General features: G+C 44.2%; 1 protein-coding gene across 4 annotated transcripts in view; it reads left to right on the plus strand.

Moving 5' to 3' along the window:
• The window catches only part of LOC105203576, a 340,742-nt gene that overhangs the window by 265,178 nt on the left and 56,245 nt on the right, over nt 1-19,319 (plus strand). For all 4 annotated transcript variants that reach the window (XM_039447253.1, XM_039447256.1, XM_039447254.1 and 1 more), the window contains one exon: nt 4,702-5,001. In XM_039447253.1, coding sequence (XP_039303187.1) covers nt 4,702-5,001 — 300 coding nt within the window. The remainder of the gene's footprint in view (nt 1-4,701; nt 5,002-19,319) is intronic.

The raw sequence follows: 19,319 nt of genomic DNA on the forward strand, positions 1-19,319 counted from the left end.
TTCATACCTTCCATTTCTGTTTTGCGAAGAGCCTCCATTTTGATCGAAATTCGCTCAAAATTTTCCTTCGTTCATATTATATCATTATTTCGGATCGCAGCGATGATGCAGGTTACAAGAAGGGTGGGAGGAGGGGGCAGGAAGATGAGCGCAGAGATGGATTTCGCATCCTGTATATTACACCTTCACATCCCGCCATATTACGGCACGGTAAAAGGCGTTATACGAGCACGAAAAATTCCTTTCCTTCGCACGTTCACATATTCCGCATTGTGCGTGAGTCACATACACAAGGTTCGGCAGTAACAGGTGTGAAAAGTTCATAAAAGCGAGGCATGCGTTATACGCAGACGGAATGCCTCGTATACTAATAAAACATCGATAAGGAACCCGTCGGGCTCGCCAGTCTACGCCAGTCTGCCTTTATTATCTTCCCGAAGAAAAAACTTGCAATTATAAATCCTGATTAATTCACGTTTTTATCGTTTCATCGAGCATTTATGATGGATGAAGTTTTTGAGCGAGTCCATGGACGTACGATGCTATAAATCATGCAGTATCGGAGTATATGCGCTCAGTTGGTACATAGCGTGTATGTATTTTAGTCGATATTTGCTCTTGCGTCAAAAAAATAATAGCAAAAAAATGAAGCCACATGCGTACGTTCGTTCTGCGTTAACAAAAATTTATTTGCGCATGCATAACAATAATTACTAGATATACAACTAGAATCTGCGATTTTTAGCGTCCATTATTCGAAATGAGTAAATCTTGAAAATCTTTAAGTATAATATGTCTAAACAGAATTATTCTATAGAGCACATTTTTTAGGTTCATTAGTTCCTATTCGATTTATCCCTGATTAACAAATTAATAGTATGCACTTAACGGTGAAAACCGCACAAAAGGCGCGTGTAGGTGTTCAAATAATGGTACCAGGTCGCAACAGCGTCCCTCCCGTGCGAGAGGAGAAACAGGAGAGGACGGATCGAAAGTGGGTCGGGTCGCCGCCGCCAATGGGCGAGGACGATGATGAACGAGAGGGTCAGGAAGCGCGAGAGGAAGAACGGGCGGGTGAAGTAATGCGATTCTCGCGTGAGAATCGAGCGAAGGTGCCAAGGACGCGCGCGGGAAGATCGTGACGGAGAAGAGGAAGGAGAGCCAGGAAGGTCTCCTGATCTTGGTCGCGGGGTCTCTCCCGAGAGAGGACGAGAGTTTCGAGAGATGTCCCTGCTGCTGCTGCCGCCCGCCCCTTGCGGCTCGGCGATTTGTCAAGCGGGCGAATACACGACGAGAGATAACGGCGAAGTTTCGCAGACGCTCCGGACGGCCACGGAGCGTCCCTCGCGGTTGACAAATGCGCGACCGTCGCCAGTGCGCTTTCGGGGAACGGGGCGCGTTTTGTATGCGTACAAATGGCGATCGCGACACACGGGGACACGCGCGCGTATGATAAGCGCGCCATCGGGGAACGGGATGATCCGGGATGCCGCGGTTTCGCTACGGTCTCGGAGGAGGAGCTTGACGAATGAGTCCGGCGAATACGCAACGTTTGCGTATTTTTGTCGCGTAGACGATATCTTTTTAATTAAGTCGCGGAATATACGAGGTATCTTTTGACGATAAGCGATTACAGCGACCGTTTGCGTAACGAAAGTTTGTAACATCGTTAAAATCGGCAATGGCAAACTTTGCAAATCCGCATCGTTATTACATAAACAGCAAAAAGCAAACGTGAAAATTTAATATCGTTTTAAATAGGGTAGGATTTGTGATTTCTTACACATGAATTTTATATCACGATTTATACATATAAGGCGGATGAATTATTGAAATGGAAAAGCGTGCACGCTACATGAATCGCGAGATAACATCCGTAATAATAATAATACGCATAATGCGCGACATTGTGAATCGATATACACATCGCGACGACCAGCGAAAATATTTATGGTTAAAGAGCGTATTTTAATAAACGCCCACATCAATTAGCACAATGCTCCGGTTTAATGAATGTATTTCTGTAATTACGCGAGTAATACGTATTATTGATGCGGGACGAACATTTTGCGCGAGATGCGTGGGCAGCAAATTGAAGAATCGAAAGGCAAGAGCGTGTTGAAAAACATGATACGGGATTAATATCCTCAAACTCATGAATAAAACGGAAATACAGGCGCATATTATATCAATAGCCCGGGCATTGCGTCTGTGCGGGTATTTACAAACCTATCGCCCCCGGCATCGATTGTTTGCGAATGCGGGCGCGGCTCTTGTTTGCGAGACTCTAACGGTAGTCAAATAATTCGCTAATTATTCACGGAAAATTATTACGCGGAAAGATGTGGTGCGCGCGATGCTATCTTAAAATGCAAGCGTCGTTGTCCTTTTCTGTCGCACGAGCGAGGCGACTCGTCGGGGGAGGCGGCGAGGGCTGTCCGCTGATTACGACGATGACAAACGACAGCGCGTGGGAATTACAAAATGAAGGTTTAATAAGGTATGAGCCGGATCGGGACCCGCCAGCCACCGTCGCCGCCGCCATCGCCGCCGCCACGTTCCCTGCAGTAATTAACAAATCCAATTTTAATCGACGGTTCAATTCACGCTGCGTCCTGCCGGCCGGAAACGCACTCGCGAACACCGCGTCGCTCCGTACATGCAATCGTCATATCAGCGCGTAAAACTGATTAGCGGTTCCCCTCGCGACGCAATTATCTCGCGCTGCGCAGGACGGCTCGTTCTCATTTTGTCGCTCGTAGTAAACGAAATAAGCGCGCAAACAAAATAAATTCCTTTGTCCGCAATCTACGCTTTTAGTTGGCGCACCGGAAACTCGGTTGATGATAATTAAAGCCGTCTATCGATTAGGCTGTTTGCGTACTTCTAATTTACAATTTGCACCAGTCATGATTATACGTACGGGTAATGTACGCTAAGGATATAAAAAAAATTTTTAATACATTATGTGGCAAATTAAAATGATCAAAGGGAGGAGAACGTGTCGCGTCTGTACCTTCGTAAAGCAATCTTGAAAGTAAAATATGTATTTTATAATTCAATGGAAAAGGGTGCTACATTTCTATTAATTAAAGAATTGCGAAGATACCCGTCGAGAGATTGCGACGCTCCCGCCCTGATCGCGTGGGGAAAATGCGAAAAATTATAATTCACCGAGAGAAAAACGATAGAATGCAACAGCATCCAATTCGTCTCACCGTTGGTGTTGTGACATCCTAATTAAAAATCTCGAATATTATTTTTTTCCCATCCATATTTCGCACGTTTTCGTGCAAAAGGAAAACTCGGGGCCGCAGTATCGCGATTTCCACGCGTTGTGCCCGAAAATCGCGATGCGAATTGGAACATCGTATCGCCCGCATCTGAATTTCCCGTGTGCGCGCACGTAGGCGTCCTATGTACCATTCGAAAAGGGCTCAATCGAAAAATCGGCAGTAACGCTCGAAACGACGTAGGCAAAGCGCACCGCGCCGCACGATTGCCGGATTGTAAAACAAAGCACAGCATGCAACACGGCAGTGCAAGCATGCAGGTGCGAACGTTGATCGCGAATATTTTCACATTTTTTATACCTCGTTCGTGTACGTAAACGCGCGAGCGTGTACGTTAAGTCCGTGTTGCATAAAACAATGCATAAAACCTTGCCCACGTATAATGCGCGAAAATGATTTAGTAATGGCTGCTTTTTATCTCTTTTTTTTCTTCCCTCTTTAAATCCGAAAAATAATATAAAATTAAAGTTGTATTTTTTTTTTCTCGAATGTTGCATTAATGGATACATGAATTTATCACGTTTATATAACAATGAAATGTGTGGGCGAAGTAAAAATCTGCGCTCCCTCTCTCTCTCTCTCTCTCTCTCTCTCTCTCTCTCTTCGTTTCGTAATGCATATTTATTATTTATTATATATTAAAGTATTGGACTCTTGAAATATTGACAATAAGGCCATTTCCACAATAACGTGCAATCGTAATGTAGTGTAATTCACGTCCATGTCGAGCGTTATACATGGTGACCGCTTTAACAGGGCACAAAGACGGATTAGCACACACGGCACTCTAGGCGTCACGTGCACATATGCGTAATTGTAGTCGACGCGTTAGTTGACGGACACATCGATATATTTACGGTTTATTGCAGAGCGCGTTTACAGGGCGGAATTACAGCCGGCGCTCGTTTTAATGGATGTCGAGATTGCGGCGCCGCGCGGCACTGCGCTCGTAATTTCGCATCGGTTCGGTAAATTATTAAATTCGATCGGTTTAACTATTGTCAGAACGTGGGCTCGACTCGCGGACACTAAGGCTGCGTTATGCTCTATTAAGGTATGATCGATTATGGTTTGCGGCCACGTTGCCGACCGATCACGAACGAAACTGACTAGATCCGCCAACTGTGGTTTAGGTTCGATCAAATGTACAATCACGCCTCCTGTGCTTCAACGTAAAACGGTACGATTTACATTCATCGTTTTATCGCGATAGCGACAAAACGAAATTGTTTACAAATTAATTCAATATCGAAAAAGAAAACTTGAAGGTTACGATCTCGAGTTATTAGACTAGCAAGTGAGAAAAAAAACGATGAGTTTTTGTAACAGTTTTAGCAATATAATGGCAATTTTTGGAAATAATTTTAAAATCAGTTTATATAAATATCTGTTAAATTATATTTTACAGAGCGCCACGTCTCCCGGCGCGAGTAACGATGGCCTCACGAAACAACAGCTGGAGCTCATCCAGCAAATCATGCAGCAAACGCAACAACAGCAACAGCAGCAGACAACCACGCAACAGCAGCAGCAGCAGCAACGGACTGCGACTCCCTCGACAGCGGTAGCCGCACAAATACAAAAGACACAAAAACCGTCCATCAAATCCACTGCGTCGCCCGGCAATATTTCCAACAATTCCGCAAGCGGAAACGCGACCAGCAATGCGAGATCGAGTCCTAAACCGAAGATATGGAATCACTCGCAGGTAAGTGTAACATCGTAAAAATATTCTGAAAATATTTTTTCTTTGCGAGTGTAATGTCGAAAGTTGCAACGAGCGCTGCAGCCAATCATTCGGTAAGACGATGCGAATTGAAAATAATTTTTAATTGAAATGATTACCACAGCTACATACTTTTTTTTTATTGTAATACGAAAAGAACGCAGAATTCGAGATCACTGTTACGTCAGCATTTTAATAAACGTGAAGTGTAATTATATTTTAGACAAAGGTAACACTGTTAATTTTTTCTTCATCTCTTTATACGAAACGTATAAAGTAACGAAATTAAATCATTTATGAAAAATAAGATCCAGATACATCGCGACGCGGAATAAAAGGCAACAAATAACTTTTGATCGTTGCTAACATTAATTCGTTCATTTCGATATCAAATCAAGCTGTTTCAATTATATCGATTGAAACAAATGTCGCCGATGATTATCACGACGGATCGCGTATGATTTTATTACGTGTCGCGTAACGAAATCCCGAGATAGCGCCGAAAGCAATAAACCCGTAGTACCTCCAGACTGCTTTCTGTTGAAAGGGCCCTTCTTCTGCATTAGGCAGCGGAAGTATTACCGGGCGCACCCAAGATCCCGTGTACACGGCTCGTTGGAACTCGCCGCGGTAATCTTTTGTGCGGCGAATACACCGCAAATCGCATTACGTATCGCGGCCGGGGCGGATACCATCCTGGTACTCGTAATCCCGTCGACGAGGACTCGTCGAATATTATACGGAAACGCGAAACAGCGAGATATCGCGCGCGTGACCCTTTGTGCGGGATCCTGTTCATTTTCTCGTTGAGAAGCACGAAGCACAATCGGATGAAACGATAGGCAGACGCGATATCCTTTCGTGAGCCTGCGTGTATATCGTGAATGTTATAAATTAAAAAAGTTAGAAATCATTCTGGCAGAAGAGGAAAAGTTGTACTTCTGAATTAGAGGTGGGCGGGTATTGAAATAATTTTTGTATTGATTTTACTATTCACTCGCTAACGATAATATTTTCACTAAGGTATTTTCGCGCCACAATTTTTCCGCCGAATTGATCGCCCTGTGCTCTCTTTCACGGGGTAAATCCTGCGCGGTGTTAAAATAGTGGTCGAGCCGGTTTCGCGAACGGGTCTTCGGCAGCCGTTCAAGACGAAACATTCGCCAGCGCAGAGAATTAAATTCGTCATCGAGAGCCACGTAGCGCGTCTTAATCCGGTCTCGTTGAATCGCGCGATGCTCGCTTGATAAAATTGCGCGAATCGCTAATTGGTCTCGCTCGCTTCCCTTTATACCCCTGTCCTTCCGGCCGTCCGAATCTTCGGCGATCAAAAGGACGGCGGCGCCGTGAAAGGAGCCTTTGAGGAGATCCTTTCACGGTTCGGCGCATCGAACGCTGCAGAATTTTCTTCTGACGTCCTTCTTGTCGTCCGCCGGAGAAAGGCGCGTGATTAGTGTGGAGAATCGTAGCCGGAAGTCCAGTCGAATATCTTGCTTTCGACAAGTCGAGACAAAAACCAACGTGTCTCGCTTAAAGCGAAAATGTTACAAAATAGGTTCATCTCACTGAACTCGTAAAATTATATGACCACTTGTTACGTTATTACGATTGATAACACCCGAAGTTTCTTACCTGGAGTTCTGTTCCATCTGTTGTTGAATGTCTACGCGAACGAAGCAGTTGTGTAGGTTGCCATCAAGTGTTGATGTGAGGAATATTAATTGACGAGTCTCCGAATGCATCGAATGTTGGCACAAGAAACTCGTCTTTCCAATATACAAACATATCAACCGCATGTCCAACGCGTCAGCTGCATCGACCTGGTGTGACTGAACGTCTCTAGCTTGTCTATAAACCGTTTACTGTCGTTACTGAATCATGCATACATAAAAGACGCGATCACAGTTCAGTATGGAATTGTAGGTTCTGTGTATAAAACTTGGAAAACTGTACTTAAATCTTCACACCGAGACTCGGACATTCAAACTACGTGCGATGGATTGATACACAATTATATAGTACATTTTGCAATGTGATAATAAATGATTGAAATATTTTAATTACTAGTTGTGAATCGTTATGGTCAATAACTAAGATTACTCGATTAGTGACTAAATTGTTGCATTAACGATTGAACGGGCAAATCTAATAACGGTTAACAACTAGTGTGTGTTGGCGGTCGATGATTGTATAGTTTGCTATAGCTTAGAATTATATACTATAGCGGCTCTATGATTACCCTCATCGGCTGCCTGCGATAGCGTTCATCGATCGTCGCGTTCGACGCAAGAAAACGTACGTGCAGTTCATCATCGAAGATTCCCGCTCGCCTGTATTTCAGCGCGTTTTTCCGCGACGGGATCCCGCCGCCAACACCCCGGTGGCACCTCTCCGCCACCTAACTTCATTACGTTAATGGCATAATAACCATTGCGGGCGGCCCGAAGAGCTTATGCGCCGGAACGTCGATGTCCCTAAACACAGCAAGAAGCGAACGCGCAGTAAAATCGATCCGATCTCCATTAATATGTATGAGGTCTTCGCGAATGGACGCGGAAGGAGGGGGATGGGGACGAGACCGGGGATTCGTACTCTTCTTGCCATCCCCCTCCCCCCGCGTCGCCGAACTGCGGGCGATCGCGAAATGCTCTCGGAAACTGTCGTAATTGCTTAGGAACTCGAGGACGAACGGATTCTTCGGGATCTACGCCGCGATGAAAGGGGGTAGAGAGGGGAGGGGGGGAGGCAGGATGGAAGGATCTTGCATATAGAGCGAACTCGGCAAACTCGATTTAATTGCGATCCCTTATACAATTACGTTATGGTCGCGAGCGTTAGCGTTGCCCGATCGCACAATGAGAACGCGTGTGCATGCCGAATTCGCGGCTCACGAGATATATCGCACTTGGAAATTCACGTTACAGCTCTTATTTGCATATTTATTGAAGACGCATTACACGGCGTGTGTACGTCAGTCTGAAGGATCGTTGCGAGATGAGAAAGTTATTCGTCGCCGTCGGTAATGCAAGATAGACATTAAAGACGGGCGCAAAGTGCACCGTTAAATTATATTTAGCCTTCTCGTGTCACTTTGATATCGTAAACACGTCCGGGCCATTATCCGCCAGCTTTATATTGCGCGGCACGGGAATATTCATCGTATTTCTCGGTATATTTATGACGTTACGCGTCCTAGACGGTCCGGCTACAAATATACCCGCGAGACGACGCGACGCGACGCGCGAAGATCCGCCAGACTATACCAGCGACTATCACCAGCAGCAACGACATTTCGTCATTACGTCATCTTATCGTCACCTTGTTCGACGGCGAAACGTCTTTTTTTATTACACACGACGGGAGGCGGTAAATGTAGTTACAACTTACACAGTCGCGACGATTTACATCTCGGCTTACTCCGACGCTATTACCCGCGGCTTACTCCCTCGCTAACGGGTATTCACCCGCACGCGGATCTGCGTTACGAATATCGATGACGACCCGTATTTGCGAGAGCGCGATACGACGACGACGACGCGCCACGTATTCGTAGCACATTCCGAGCACGCGCATTATTCGCGCCGTTCCGTGTGAAATATACACCGTCGCGATTACGCGGACCCCAACTACGCGCTAATCCGATTATATTTAGCCTTCTTATGCCGCTCTGATATCGTAAACATGCCCACTGGCTCGCGGCACTAAATTCACCTGTAACCTACCATCGCGTCTCGCGATAGCGCCGCGTGGACGAACCCGAAAAGGGTCGTGTCGCGACAAACGCGTGATTATCTCGAGATTTATTATGTTTTTGCCCGCGTGCGGTACGCGCATCGAGCGCAAGACATTGCCGTCGTAAACGTGGATCTCGGTTGCATGTCGCAGACGCAACACCCAGGATCCTCTTAGTCATCTCCTGGCAGCGGCGAAATAGTGCGATCTCGTGTACACGATCGCTTTGGCATAGCGCATACCCGAGTGCCATGCGAGTCACGTCGCGTTACGTTACATTAGGTTTACAGCGACGTCGCGGTCGCATCAGGACTCCTTTTACGAGCGCCTGTTTAACTACATTACAAAGATAAGGTAAATTAATATAAACCGCATCAAGCTAGATCTAGTAAGGTTAAATGAAAATTTGTTATAATGCACGATTGATTAAGATAAATGTCCCAGTAAGCGGACATGTAGCATAACGCAGAGCCATGGTTGGTTGAATTTTAAGGATTCACGATATAAAATTATACGACTAAAATATGAAATATATAAAATGTTATTATCGACATACAAAAATAGAAAAAATGTTTAAATTATTCCGAAAACAATAAAAACTTACGGAGCATCTGAATGAACCAACATCCGGACAATTTAAAACGCTTATTTTTAATCGTCTTAAACGCTTATTCTAAATACTTGTTCTTAATATTGTTTGTAAAATAAATACGAAAAATATTATCTTGACAAAAAATACATGATGTTTCTTAAAAAATTTTATAACATCAAAATATAAATTTTAATTTACAATTAGTTGTGTAACAAATTTATTTTTTAACATTAATTTTTATGGCATTTAAAATAACTTATTTTATAAATATCTTTAAAAATTTAAAGTATACAATTAAATTTCAATGTTATAAAAAAGACATTTAAGATTGTTGGCAATAGTTTTCTATATAAGTATCCGAGTATAGACACGTTTGATCACTGAGACACTTACCTTATAAGATAAAACAATGAAGATTAGATATAGGATGTCTTTAACGTTAATTAGATGTTTTTTATTATTCTTTTAGACTTTACTTTTGATATATTTTATATATTACTTTTATATTTACTGCTAAGAATGTTGGCGTAGCTCAACAGGGTAAATAGCCAATCAAGTGTGAGTGTCAACTACATTTGGTCTTTTACGTGTTTTTCAAGCCGTGTAGCACTAAATGCGATGTGTTTGTTAGATGTGATATATCCGGCAATATCAAACCGGTACGACGTCATAACTGTATAACTGCCGAGTTATAACCCTAGACTCCGAGCTTCTCTCTCTCTCTCTCTCTCTCTCTCTCTCTCTCTCTCTCTCTCTCCATCTCTTTCTCCCGACTGCTACTTGTTACTTACGTAAATATTCACATAACGCGTACATGTTCTGGAGACTCTGGTTCATTACGTTTACGAGGTGACACGCATATTAAATGCAAGCATATTAAACGCGGCGTGCATTCATATTAGCGTGGCTGAAGTGTCAAAATATGTGACACTTATTCTCCGAATAAACGTAAATATAGGACATTTGCAAAACAAGCACCCGAATTTCTGCTGCGTATATTTTATTATTTTTGAACGAAGGATTTTTTTAAGGAAAACCAGGAGAAAGAATTCACGAATTCTGCAACAACTACAAAAAGGGACAAAAATAGCTGCCGAGATCGATAAGTGTCGTTAATATGTATGGACTCTGCCGATTCTTTTCGGTGGAGGATTCGAGTTGGATCGGGACGAAAGTTTTTCCTTCTAAATAAATCATCGACCATAATAATAAATAAAGCTCGCGACGCGAACTAATTGATGAAGCTGTGTCGCATCGATGCATCCACAAGGACGACTCGTAATAAACTTGGCAGGCGATTCGACGCGACGACCGTATGTTCTAATCGTAAAAAGAAGTTTGTCCTTGTAATAGGGAGCTCTGAAATTAATATGATCCGATGTATTCTCCGATGCTTGACGATAATCGAGAAAATGTAATGAGTGACGGTAATCTACATCGAACGCGGAAACTTCGCAAAGTGCCTTGCGTTTTATAGGTAGCTTCGCGAAAATGAGCGAGCCCTGGTAATATTAAATTTCCACGCTATTATGCTTGACAGGAATTGGGTTTGATTTACGTCGAACGGCAACACATTCATCATACCATTGAAAGGAAAATACAGAAACAGTGGTTATACTAGATAGTTACATTAGAGTAGCGATAACGATAGTGTTACGTCTCGGCGCCTTCACTGTGGCGTAAGTAATTTAACAGGTAACTCTGGAAGGATGTAATCTGTATCTTCGCGAAATTGCGGTTGGCGGAAGTCTAAAAGTTGAGCTCCTCAATTATGAAAGATCGTTGGTACGCCGCTCGTTGTTCCGCGGGCGGTCGTGATATAGTCAAGTTGGCGTTATACTTAAGTGAAAGTTAGGGATGTTACGTTAACCCTTAAATGAAATTTTTACATGGCTTCTCGAAGTCATCTTTAAAAGAACAAGAAGTTATTTTAATACCCTTTTTCCTCTTTCTTCACATATATTTAATGCGTCTTTAAGTTCTTCTGTGTTGCAAACTAAAATGCAAAAGAAAAATGTGAAAAAGACATGGTGATAAATTTAATAGAAATGACAATGCAACGTATAACTTTTATATCGTATGTTATGCGTAATATTGAAGAATTATATAATGTTATTAAACAAAGCAAAAGTGAAGGAAAAATATCGCGAAATCTGTGTCAAAATGAAAGTCGAGTTTAAAAGTCGCCGTACCGCCTTACTTGACGGAGAAGTAGGACGAAAAACGCATTGTGAGACCCTTCTTTTCGCCAGCGTGAATTTACATCCGCTATTTACAACGCGTCGCGTCATCCGAATTGAATTAGAATTTCAAAGCGGAGCGAGGACTGCGCGGAATTTGTTCGTGAAGGTGTAGAGTCGTCGTCGTCGTCGTCGGACGGGACAGCTACGAACAACTGCCGTACTCCTTTTTCCTACAAGAGGAGACATTTGGTCGGCTGAGCAAAACACGCACATTTTACGCGGCTACGCGAATAAGAATTACGGCCGGTCGTTACCACTATGGAAGCCGAGGCGCGCGTACAAATGTCGACGCGAATAAACCTGGGTCGAGCACGAGTGAAGAAACCACCCTCGGTTCTCTTCCCTCTCCCCCCTCGACTCGACACTCGCCGCTGTCGCGGTCGTTTGCGCTATCGTAAGTTTATGTCGTCGGTTGCAGGCTACTATCCTCCGTCTGTTCCACCCCCGAATGACGACGACGGCGGTGGTAGTGGCGGCGGCGACGGCGACGACGACGGCGGCGGCGGCGGCGACAACAACGGCTCACCCCTTTATACGACACGATAGTTTCATCGCGAAACTGCCGCTGTTCGCATCTGTCGCCTTTCCCATTACCGTGCAAGCATACACCGGTCCATTTCCCGCCGGTAAACTCAAGTGCGCTCTCAATTCGCCCAACCCCGGTGTTTCTCTTTTACCACCCGGCGCGGCGGCGAGGCGGCCCTTTTCTCCCGCGAACGCGCGCGCTACAACCACGGCTTATCGCCGTGATTAAACGAAACGAATTACCCCGGTTTTAATCGGCCGTTACGAAGGGGCACCGCGGCAGTTCGCTGCTAAGCTCGTATCTGACAATGTTGCCGTTGATTAGACGTGAGCTCTCGAAGGAGTCCATTTGGTGGATGGTTTGATGGCAAAGGAGATTCGACAGTAAATTTAATCATATAATCGTTGAAAGTTGAATAGAGTATACATACATACCGAAGGAATTAAAAATAATATACGAAGGAAATTGAAATTGGCGCTGGAAAATTATTTACAGATACGTATTGTATTCAAATTGTATTTCCTTCCGAGGCATCGTTTGAAAAGGCGACAGGTTAGGACAGAGGAACTAAATTTGTGGACGGCCCACGTCACGTTGCGCGCTCTAAACTCAAGTGAAACGTCGCGGAGAATGCACGAAAATTCCTGAAATGGCATCGCACGTGGCGTTATATTCGAGCGAAGAATTCACGAGAAATATTTATCTAGCGAGCTTGCCGCTGGTGCGCGCGTTCGCGGAGATGTTGGTACCCTCGTCAAATATTACACGGCCGCCCGTAGCGTTCGCGCACCACCGCCGTTTCCATTAATAAACGCAAGAGAGTCGCGGAGATAAATTTTAGCGCGGCGTAACACAAAACCGAGCAGCGCCGCGCGGCCTTTGCTGCAGCAATAGAGAAAGAGAGCGAAAGAGAGAAGGCGCGCTCGCGCGCGTTACCGGGCGCTTTTCATAAAATATGACTGCTTTAATAAATCCCGCGCGATGTTGCGACGGGGCCCAAGACGAGGTCCGAGACAAGGTGCGCCGCCGGTTCGTTCTTTCTCGAGAGAGAGAGAAAGAGAGAGAGAGGGAGGGAGGGAGAGTGACGTTCCTCACGGCGGAAGTAAAAATTCAATGCCCCGTTTAAATAACCCATCATCAACGGCGTCTTCCGTCCGGTCGCTTCGCAGGGGTCGGTATGTCTCTCTCTTCTCCCCGCCTTCCCCTGGCCCGCTTTCGTAAGGGCGAAAGCGGGAAAGCAGGAGAGAGAGGGGGGGGGAGGGGGGAGGGAAGAGAGAAGCAGGTCCCGAAAATCCTCAGGGGTGCGATCGCTAGACGCGCTTTCCACAACGTATCTTCCCACCGTTGAACCCGCTCGACCGGTGTCACGTCCACCCCGTTACACGAAAGAATTTCCAGCGGCCCTTCCGCTCCTAAAGAGACCCCCAGCGAATCGACGAGGGGACCCCCAGCGTGTGCCCCGGCGCATCTCTCGACCCCCCAGCGACTGGTCACGTTCGCCAATGACGATCGAGCGATTCGAAAAACTTTGCCTTCCGGACCAATCGCCACCGCGACGCGCGATCGCGATCTTCCTCTTCGTGTCTCTTCGTACGTTGGAACATCTTCTTGACGGCCTTGAAAAATCACAGGCACGCGCGGCCTCCTTCCCGTGTTCCAAATTTTATTATTGGTTTTATGTACGGCGAACCCGGTCGATCGGGACGAGCAGCTGCCTGTTGGCCACGTTTCGCGCCTTTTTCGCGCGTCGCCTCTTTTCTTTCGTTCTATTCTTTCGCTTTTCTTCCCTCGCCGCACTCGCCTCTCTTCCTCGTGGCTTCTCGTACGACGTACGTACGTACGTCTGTTTGGCCGTGCGCGCGTGCTACGGCTACGATACACCAGGGTCGTGAAACATTGCGTGAGGGCTTTTTAAAGGGACACACGGGCGCCGCTTCCTGACTCGCGTCCTTCCGTTGTTCCTTCCGCGATTCGCCGACACGGGGGATTTAAATTTTAAACCATACCGAAAATGCTAATGCGCCCGACACCGCGGCGACCTCGTTTCTTTTCCTGTCTCCGGGTCAAGAAAACCGTTGCCGTTCATCCTTGCCTTTAGGTGACATACGCGTATCTTGTCAGACAGGAATGATTATTTCTCCAACAGACTCGAACAGTGAACTATCCAGCTTTTCGGATCTACACGAGTTTATGTACCTTTTTAAATGACCCATATACTATAATTGAATTACAGCAATTTCACTGGTAAACGTATATTCTCCAACACGATAATTTTTTTTTTTTTTTGTTCGTCTTAAGCTCTGTTGTCATCGTAATTCAAGACAGCCGATTTTCACATTTTCGTTAAATTAGTTTTCTCATCAGCGATGCACCGTTTCTCATCGTCGTCGTCCTTTCGATATTTTCGTTTTAAGTCTCTCGCATCATACAATATTGCTTCCGAGTTCGAAGTGGCGATATTACAACGACGCGCACGAGACATTCCTATCTAGATTAATTAATAATGTATATACGGCGCCGGGGCGAATTTTCCACGGCGTACAGAATTCTTCGATCGACCCTCGCCCGGCGGACGCCGCGTGCACGCGGCAGGATCGTTAATGGAAGATGTAATTGGAAAATACTTGGCGCGCCTCCGTTCAATTCACCGCCGTGTTTGCTCGCGATACGCGACGAACCGAGTTATCGCAAGAATCCTGCTTCTATCGGCGCTATAATCCCGCGGCACGGTATATAAACTTTATTCCGCCGGTCCGCTCCGACGATGTTGCTACGCGCTTTTACGTCGCCTCCGCCACCCGAGACAGGATCGATGTCCGGATCTTTGTGAAATTTCATCGCCGCCCATCGCGGACGCGAGGAAAGTATACAATGGAAAATGTTATACTTCCTCCTAGGAGAAAAATACGATAGTCTGTAATCAGAATATCATGGTAATTTGCGTAAAATGAAAACGCATGTAAAATTATGATGAAGAAAGAATATAAATTACTTTAAAGTTACGTTATAATAAAAAACGTATTAAGAAGTCTGATTTTTCTGACGTTTGACTCTCGAAGGTTCCACGTAACGATCTTATAATCTATCGTTTAATTAAAGAGCGTTTGAATTATATTTCTATTCAATCTTTTTTATTAAATTAAAAAAATCAATTGGTTGTGTTTTGTGTATCTTTCAATTGTAGTTAATTTATAAAATTTGAAGAACAAAAGTGAGAATTCGTTCTCGCGCTTTAATTTCAGAAGATATTTAGTACCCAAGAATTTTTTTTTTCGTATGGTCTTCATCAAAGTGTGATACCAAAGTATCAAGGAAAATTTTATGCCACCCCAAATACAGATACGTGCAACGATAATAATTCGTCAGACATCCATACGTCAATAATTTAGCTCGCGCCCATTTGGCTCGCGGCACAGGCGCATTGGATATTATCACGACCATTTTCCACGATACGGCGCACTTTATGCAATGTATTTTCCCCTCCTAGATATAAGCGGCTTACTGGTTTTCACTAATTAGGCATCCGAATTACAAACTTTGACGGGGGAGGGGGTTGAATCGTTTTGTGGTCTTGAGACATCGTCATTCGTCGCAAATCAGAACGGCGTATCCGTTTTCCGATTGTTGTTACATTATATTGAGACAGAGAATGAGAAGGAGAAAGGTCTGCGATAGATAAGGGGGAACCAAGGACTTGGGGGATCGGACTTGATGCATAAACGGAGAGTGGAACGTGAGGGTGGCTACAAAGCGCGGCGAGAATACTCTTGAAAGTGAATACTAGTATCCAATTGCAGTTACCTACCGTGTCTCCAGTTGTTCAAAGTGCGTATAACGGACGAGAGAGGTAGGAATTAATTGGCAGGTTGCTTTCAGTGGCGCGAGCGCGCGATGAGGAAAGCTGGAAGGAGGTGAAAAGGAAAGGTCTTTGAAGAAACGAAAAACACAGAGCACGTCTCGACAGTTTCTCGATGAAGAACAATATGTCCCGTGAATATACAAGTTTCACAAATTTTTAAAAGATAACTTACACTGAAACAACTATGCGGAAGAAATAGCTATCGAAAATCACGTTTGCAAGTAAATATTGGAAATGATGAATTGAGATTGTAGTCCAAATATAAAATTGAAAAATACGAGTTTGTCATTTTTCTTCTATTAGCAGGTTCTCATATTGGCCATTCAGAATCGATCACATGCACGTTTAGAGCTAAAACTTGAGTTAACTAGATTTTCTTTTTCATCATCGGATACAACAAATTAAACTTGAAAACAACATCGCCAAATACCAATTTAATTCTGATTATTAATTTATAAAAATTTTTACCTGAAAGTTTCACAAAATTTCTCATATATGAAACAAATTTCTTCATTTAAGCAAGTTATATATCTGTTAAAGGTTATCAAATTCTTTCAAGAAGATTTTATACTCTTATAGTGAGAATATAATTACTGATTTGATAATTCTTTTTCTGTGAAGGATCATAATTTTTGAAACAGTCTCTCGCAATAGTATTTCGCATCCATTGTTTCCCATTTATTACAACTTCACGCCGAGACGTCGGCATAGATCATGAAAACTAATCTGAATGATTCATTCGCAGCTTATCGAGAAGTCGGACATAAAACCGCATTACACTATGAAATACACACAATTCTAATACCCTCTTTCATGGCGATACCTTAAGATATAATGTGCTCTGACAATCATTATAATTGCAAAGTAGCGCCAAAGCTACCATTGCCCATGACTGAAGAGTAGTAGCGTGTTGAGATGCTAATTAGTGGGTTAGACTAGAGAAGACATTTACAGCAAGCGAGGGAAAGCTTTCAGGTGCGCTTTCAAAGACTTTCAAAGTACCTCACGAGTGTATACTATCTCCATAAATTTTTGGCAAAGTCTTGAATATCTCTCTCTCTCTCTCTCTCTCTCTCTCTCTCTCTCTATTCGTTAATAACAGTTTGCAGTCTGCGTAAAATGTGAAAATAATTTTTTTTTTCTTAAACGCATCCTTAACTCGCAAATTTCTAATCGGGAAATACACGAGCCTTAATATATTCTCTGTAAAACAACAAACTAGTACTCTATGCTGATAGTACGCTTTGTAACTTCAACCAAATACACTCTCTTAATTTTTTCAGTAAACAGATCAACACGTGGAAATATCGGCACACAATGCATTTTATCTGGAACCCGTGCGACCCGCGCGTTTATTAAAACAATGATTGGAGGAAGATAGAGACGCATTGAAAATAAAGAGATAGCCATTCATATTAATCGGTGTTGTTGCAACTTTTACATTAACAGGTAGACAAAATTATTTATGCAAACAATTCTGTGACGTTCGATTTATTCCCTTGAAATGCACAAACGATGCACATTTACATGTGGTCGAACTTTTCCTCTTCCCTCCCCCCTCTCTCTTTCTTTAAGTAATTTTCATTTTAATAAATATTTTATAAAGGTAAAAAATTGAATTGAAAAAGTCACGCAAACGCGAAGATAAATTAGCAATACAAAACCGGTGTCATCTGTCGCTTTCTCGCGACTAGTCGATATCGCGATTATGCGGATCGCATCCGCGAAACGAGTTCCGCTCTTTACATAACGGGGGCGATCTCGCGGAATTGTCAGCGGTTAATTGCGTTCTCTTGCGCGCGCGAGGAGACGACGCGGAAATAAAAAGGGGATACCCGGGGTTAGCGCGCGAGCCTCCGCGCGAATTCATATTTATTCAAAGTGGAATTAACGACGAACGAGCCGGGATGGAGGGCTGAGGGGAGAGAGAGGGATAAAAAGCGAGCGCGCGCACTCCCGATCAATAAGTTCAACCAATTCTACTACGGCCCGACGCTTTATGGACTCGTTACAAACTCGCGTGCGTAATTATCTCCATTCCGAATTCACGTAGGCATACACGCACACGCACACACGCGCGTGCAACACGCCGATCGCATGGTGGCGCCCTTTAATCTGTACGACAGCTTCCTACGCGTTATCGGCGCGTGTCGCGAAGCGGAACGTAACGCCCTCGGATTATCGCGCGTATTAAGGTCGCGCGAGGTTCGCGTTTGGTCAATTTAATTTGGATAGTTTTTAACATGTCACGTTTGGCGCGACAAAGGCGGGCTCATTTCCTCGCCGAATGCCCGAGCGATTTTCCAATTTCGCCCGAATCACAGGCACCGCGTGCGCGCTGCCCTCGTTACGCGTTAAATACAATTACTCGCCCCCTTCAAAAAAAAAAAAATCTTTCGACGCCGCGATCGACCGCGAATTTGCCAAGTCTCGTTAATTTACGATGAAAATTTTATTAAGACCGCTAGGAAGAAAAGAAAAATATGTGGTCTATCGTAACATGTTTGACGTCGTAACAACGATATGAATTTGCACTCTGAAAGGCGTTGATTTAATGTCAATCGCAGCTGTAGCGAGTATTAAAAGCGTTAATAGCATCCGCGATTGTGCAATTGCTCAACGTTAGACATACAGAAATGGAATCGAGGATGAAAAAGACATGTAATGAAACAAATTAAATAGGTGCTCATCGATATTGCGATATAAAAAAAAAAATATTCTAATATCGTGCACGAATGTGTATTCTCGGATTAAACACAACATTTATACGCAAATTATCGAGCGGAAAGCTAAAAATGCATATGTATTGTAAAACAATGTTTGTCCCGTACAAAATTGTTCAGTCTAGAATAAATTTACAGTTTCGTTATACCCCCCTTGGTAATACTTTCATTACGTCTTTGATCAAAATGAGATATGTCAATATCCAGTTTGATCTGATATTTGCGATTTCTTCTTGGCGGGTTGCCAATAACAGTCACCCTCAGTGCTATCCCGATAGTTTGCGTATCGTTAACTTCCGTCTCAGCGTCCGCGATCGAACGTGGAGAGTCCCGGTAGCGGGAGGGGGAGGAGGGGGGGGGAGAAATTGACTTGTGGCGTCTGTGAAAGCTCACACGAGATCGAAACCGCAGCAAACAGAAGGCGTCTACCCGGCCTTAATTAGCTGACGGAAAAGTGAGGAAAATTGTGCGCCAGCCTAATGGTGGTGGCGTTCGTAGGGAAAAAGTAGATGTGCGCGAGTGAAAGAGGGAGAGAAGGGCGAAGGCCGCAATGACCCGCGACGGCTAATGACGTCACGTCGCACAAAGAGCGCCGAGAAATTACGATTGCAGGTGGCCGGGGCAT

Source organism: Solenopsis invicta, chromosome 3, assembly GCF_016802725.1.
Source record: "Solenopsis invicta isolate M01_SB chromosome 3, UNIL_Sinv_3.0, whole genome shotgun sequence".
In the NCBI taxonomy this organism is placed as follows: domain Eukaryota; kingdom Metazoa; phylum Arthropoda; class Insecta; order Hymenoptera; family Formicidae; genus Solenopsis; species Solenopsis invicta.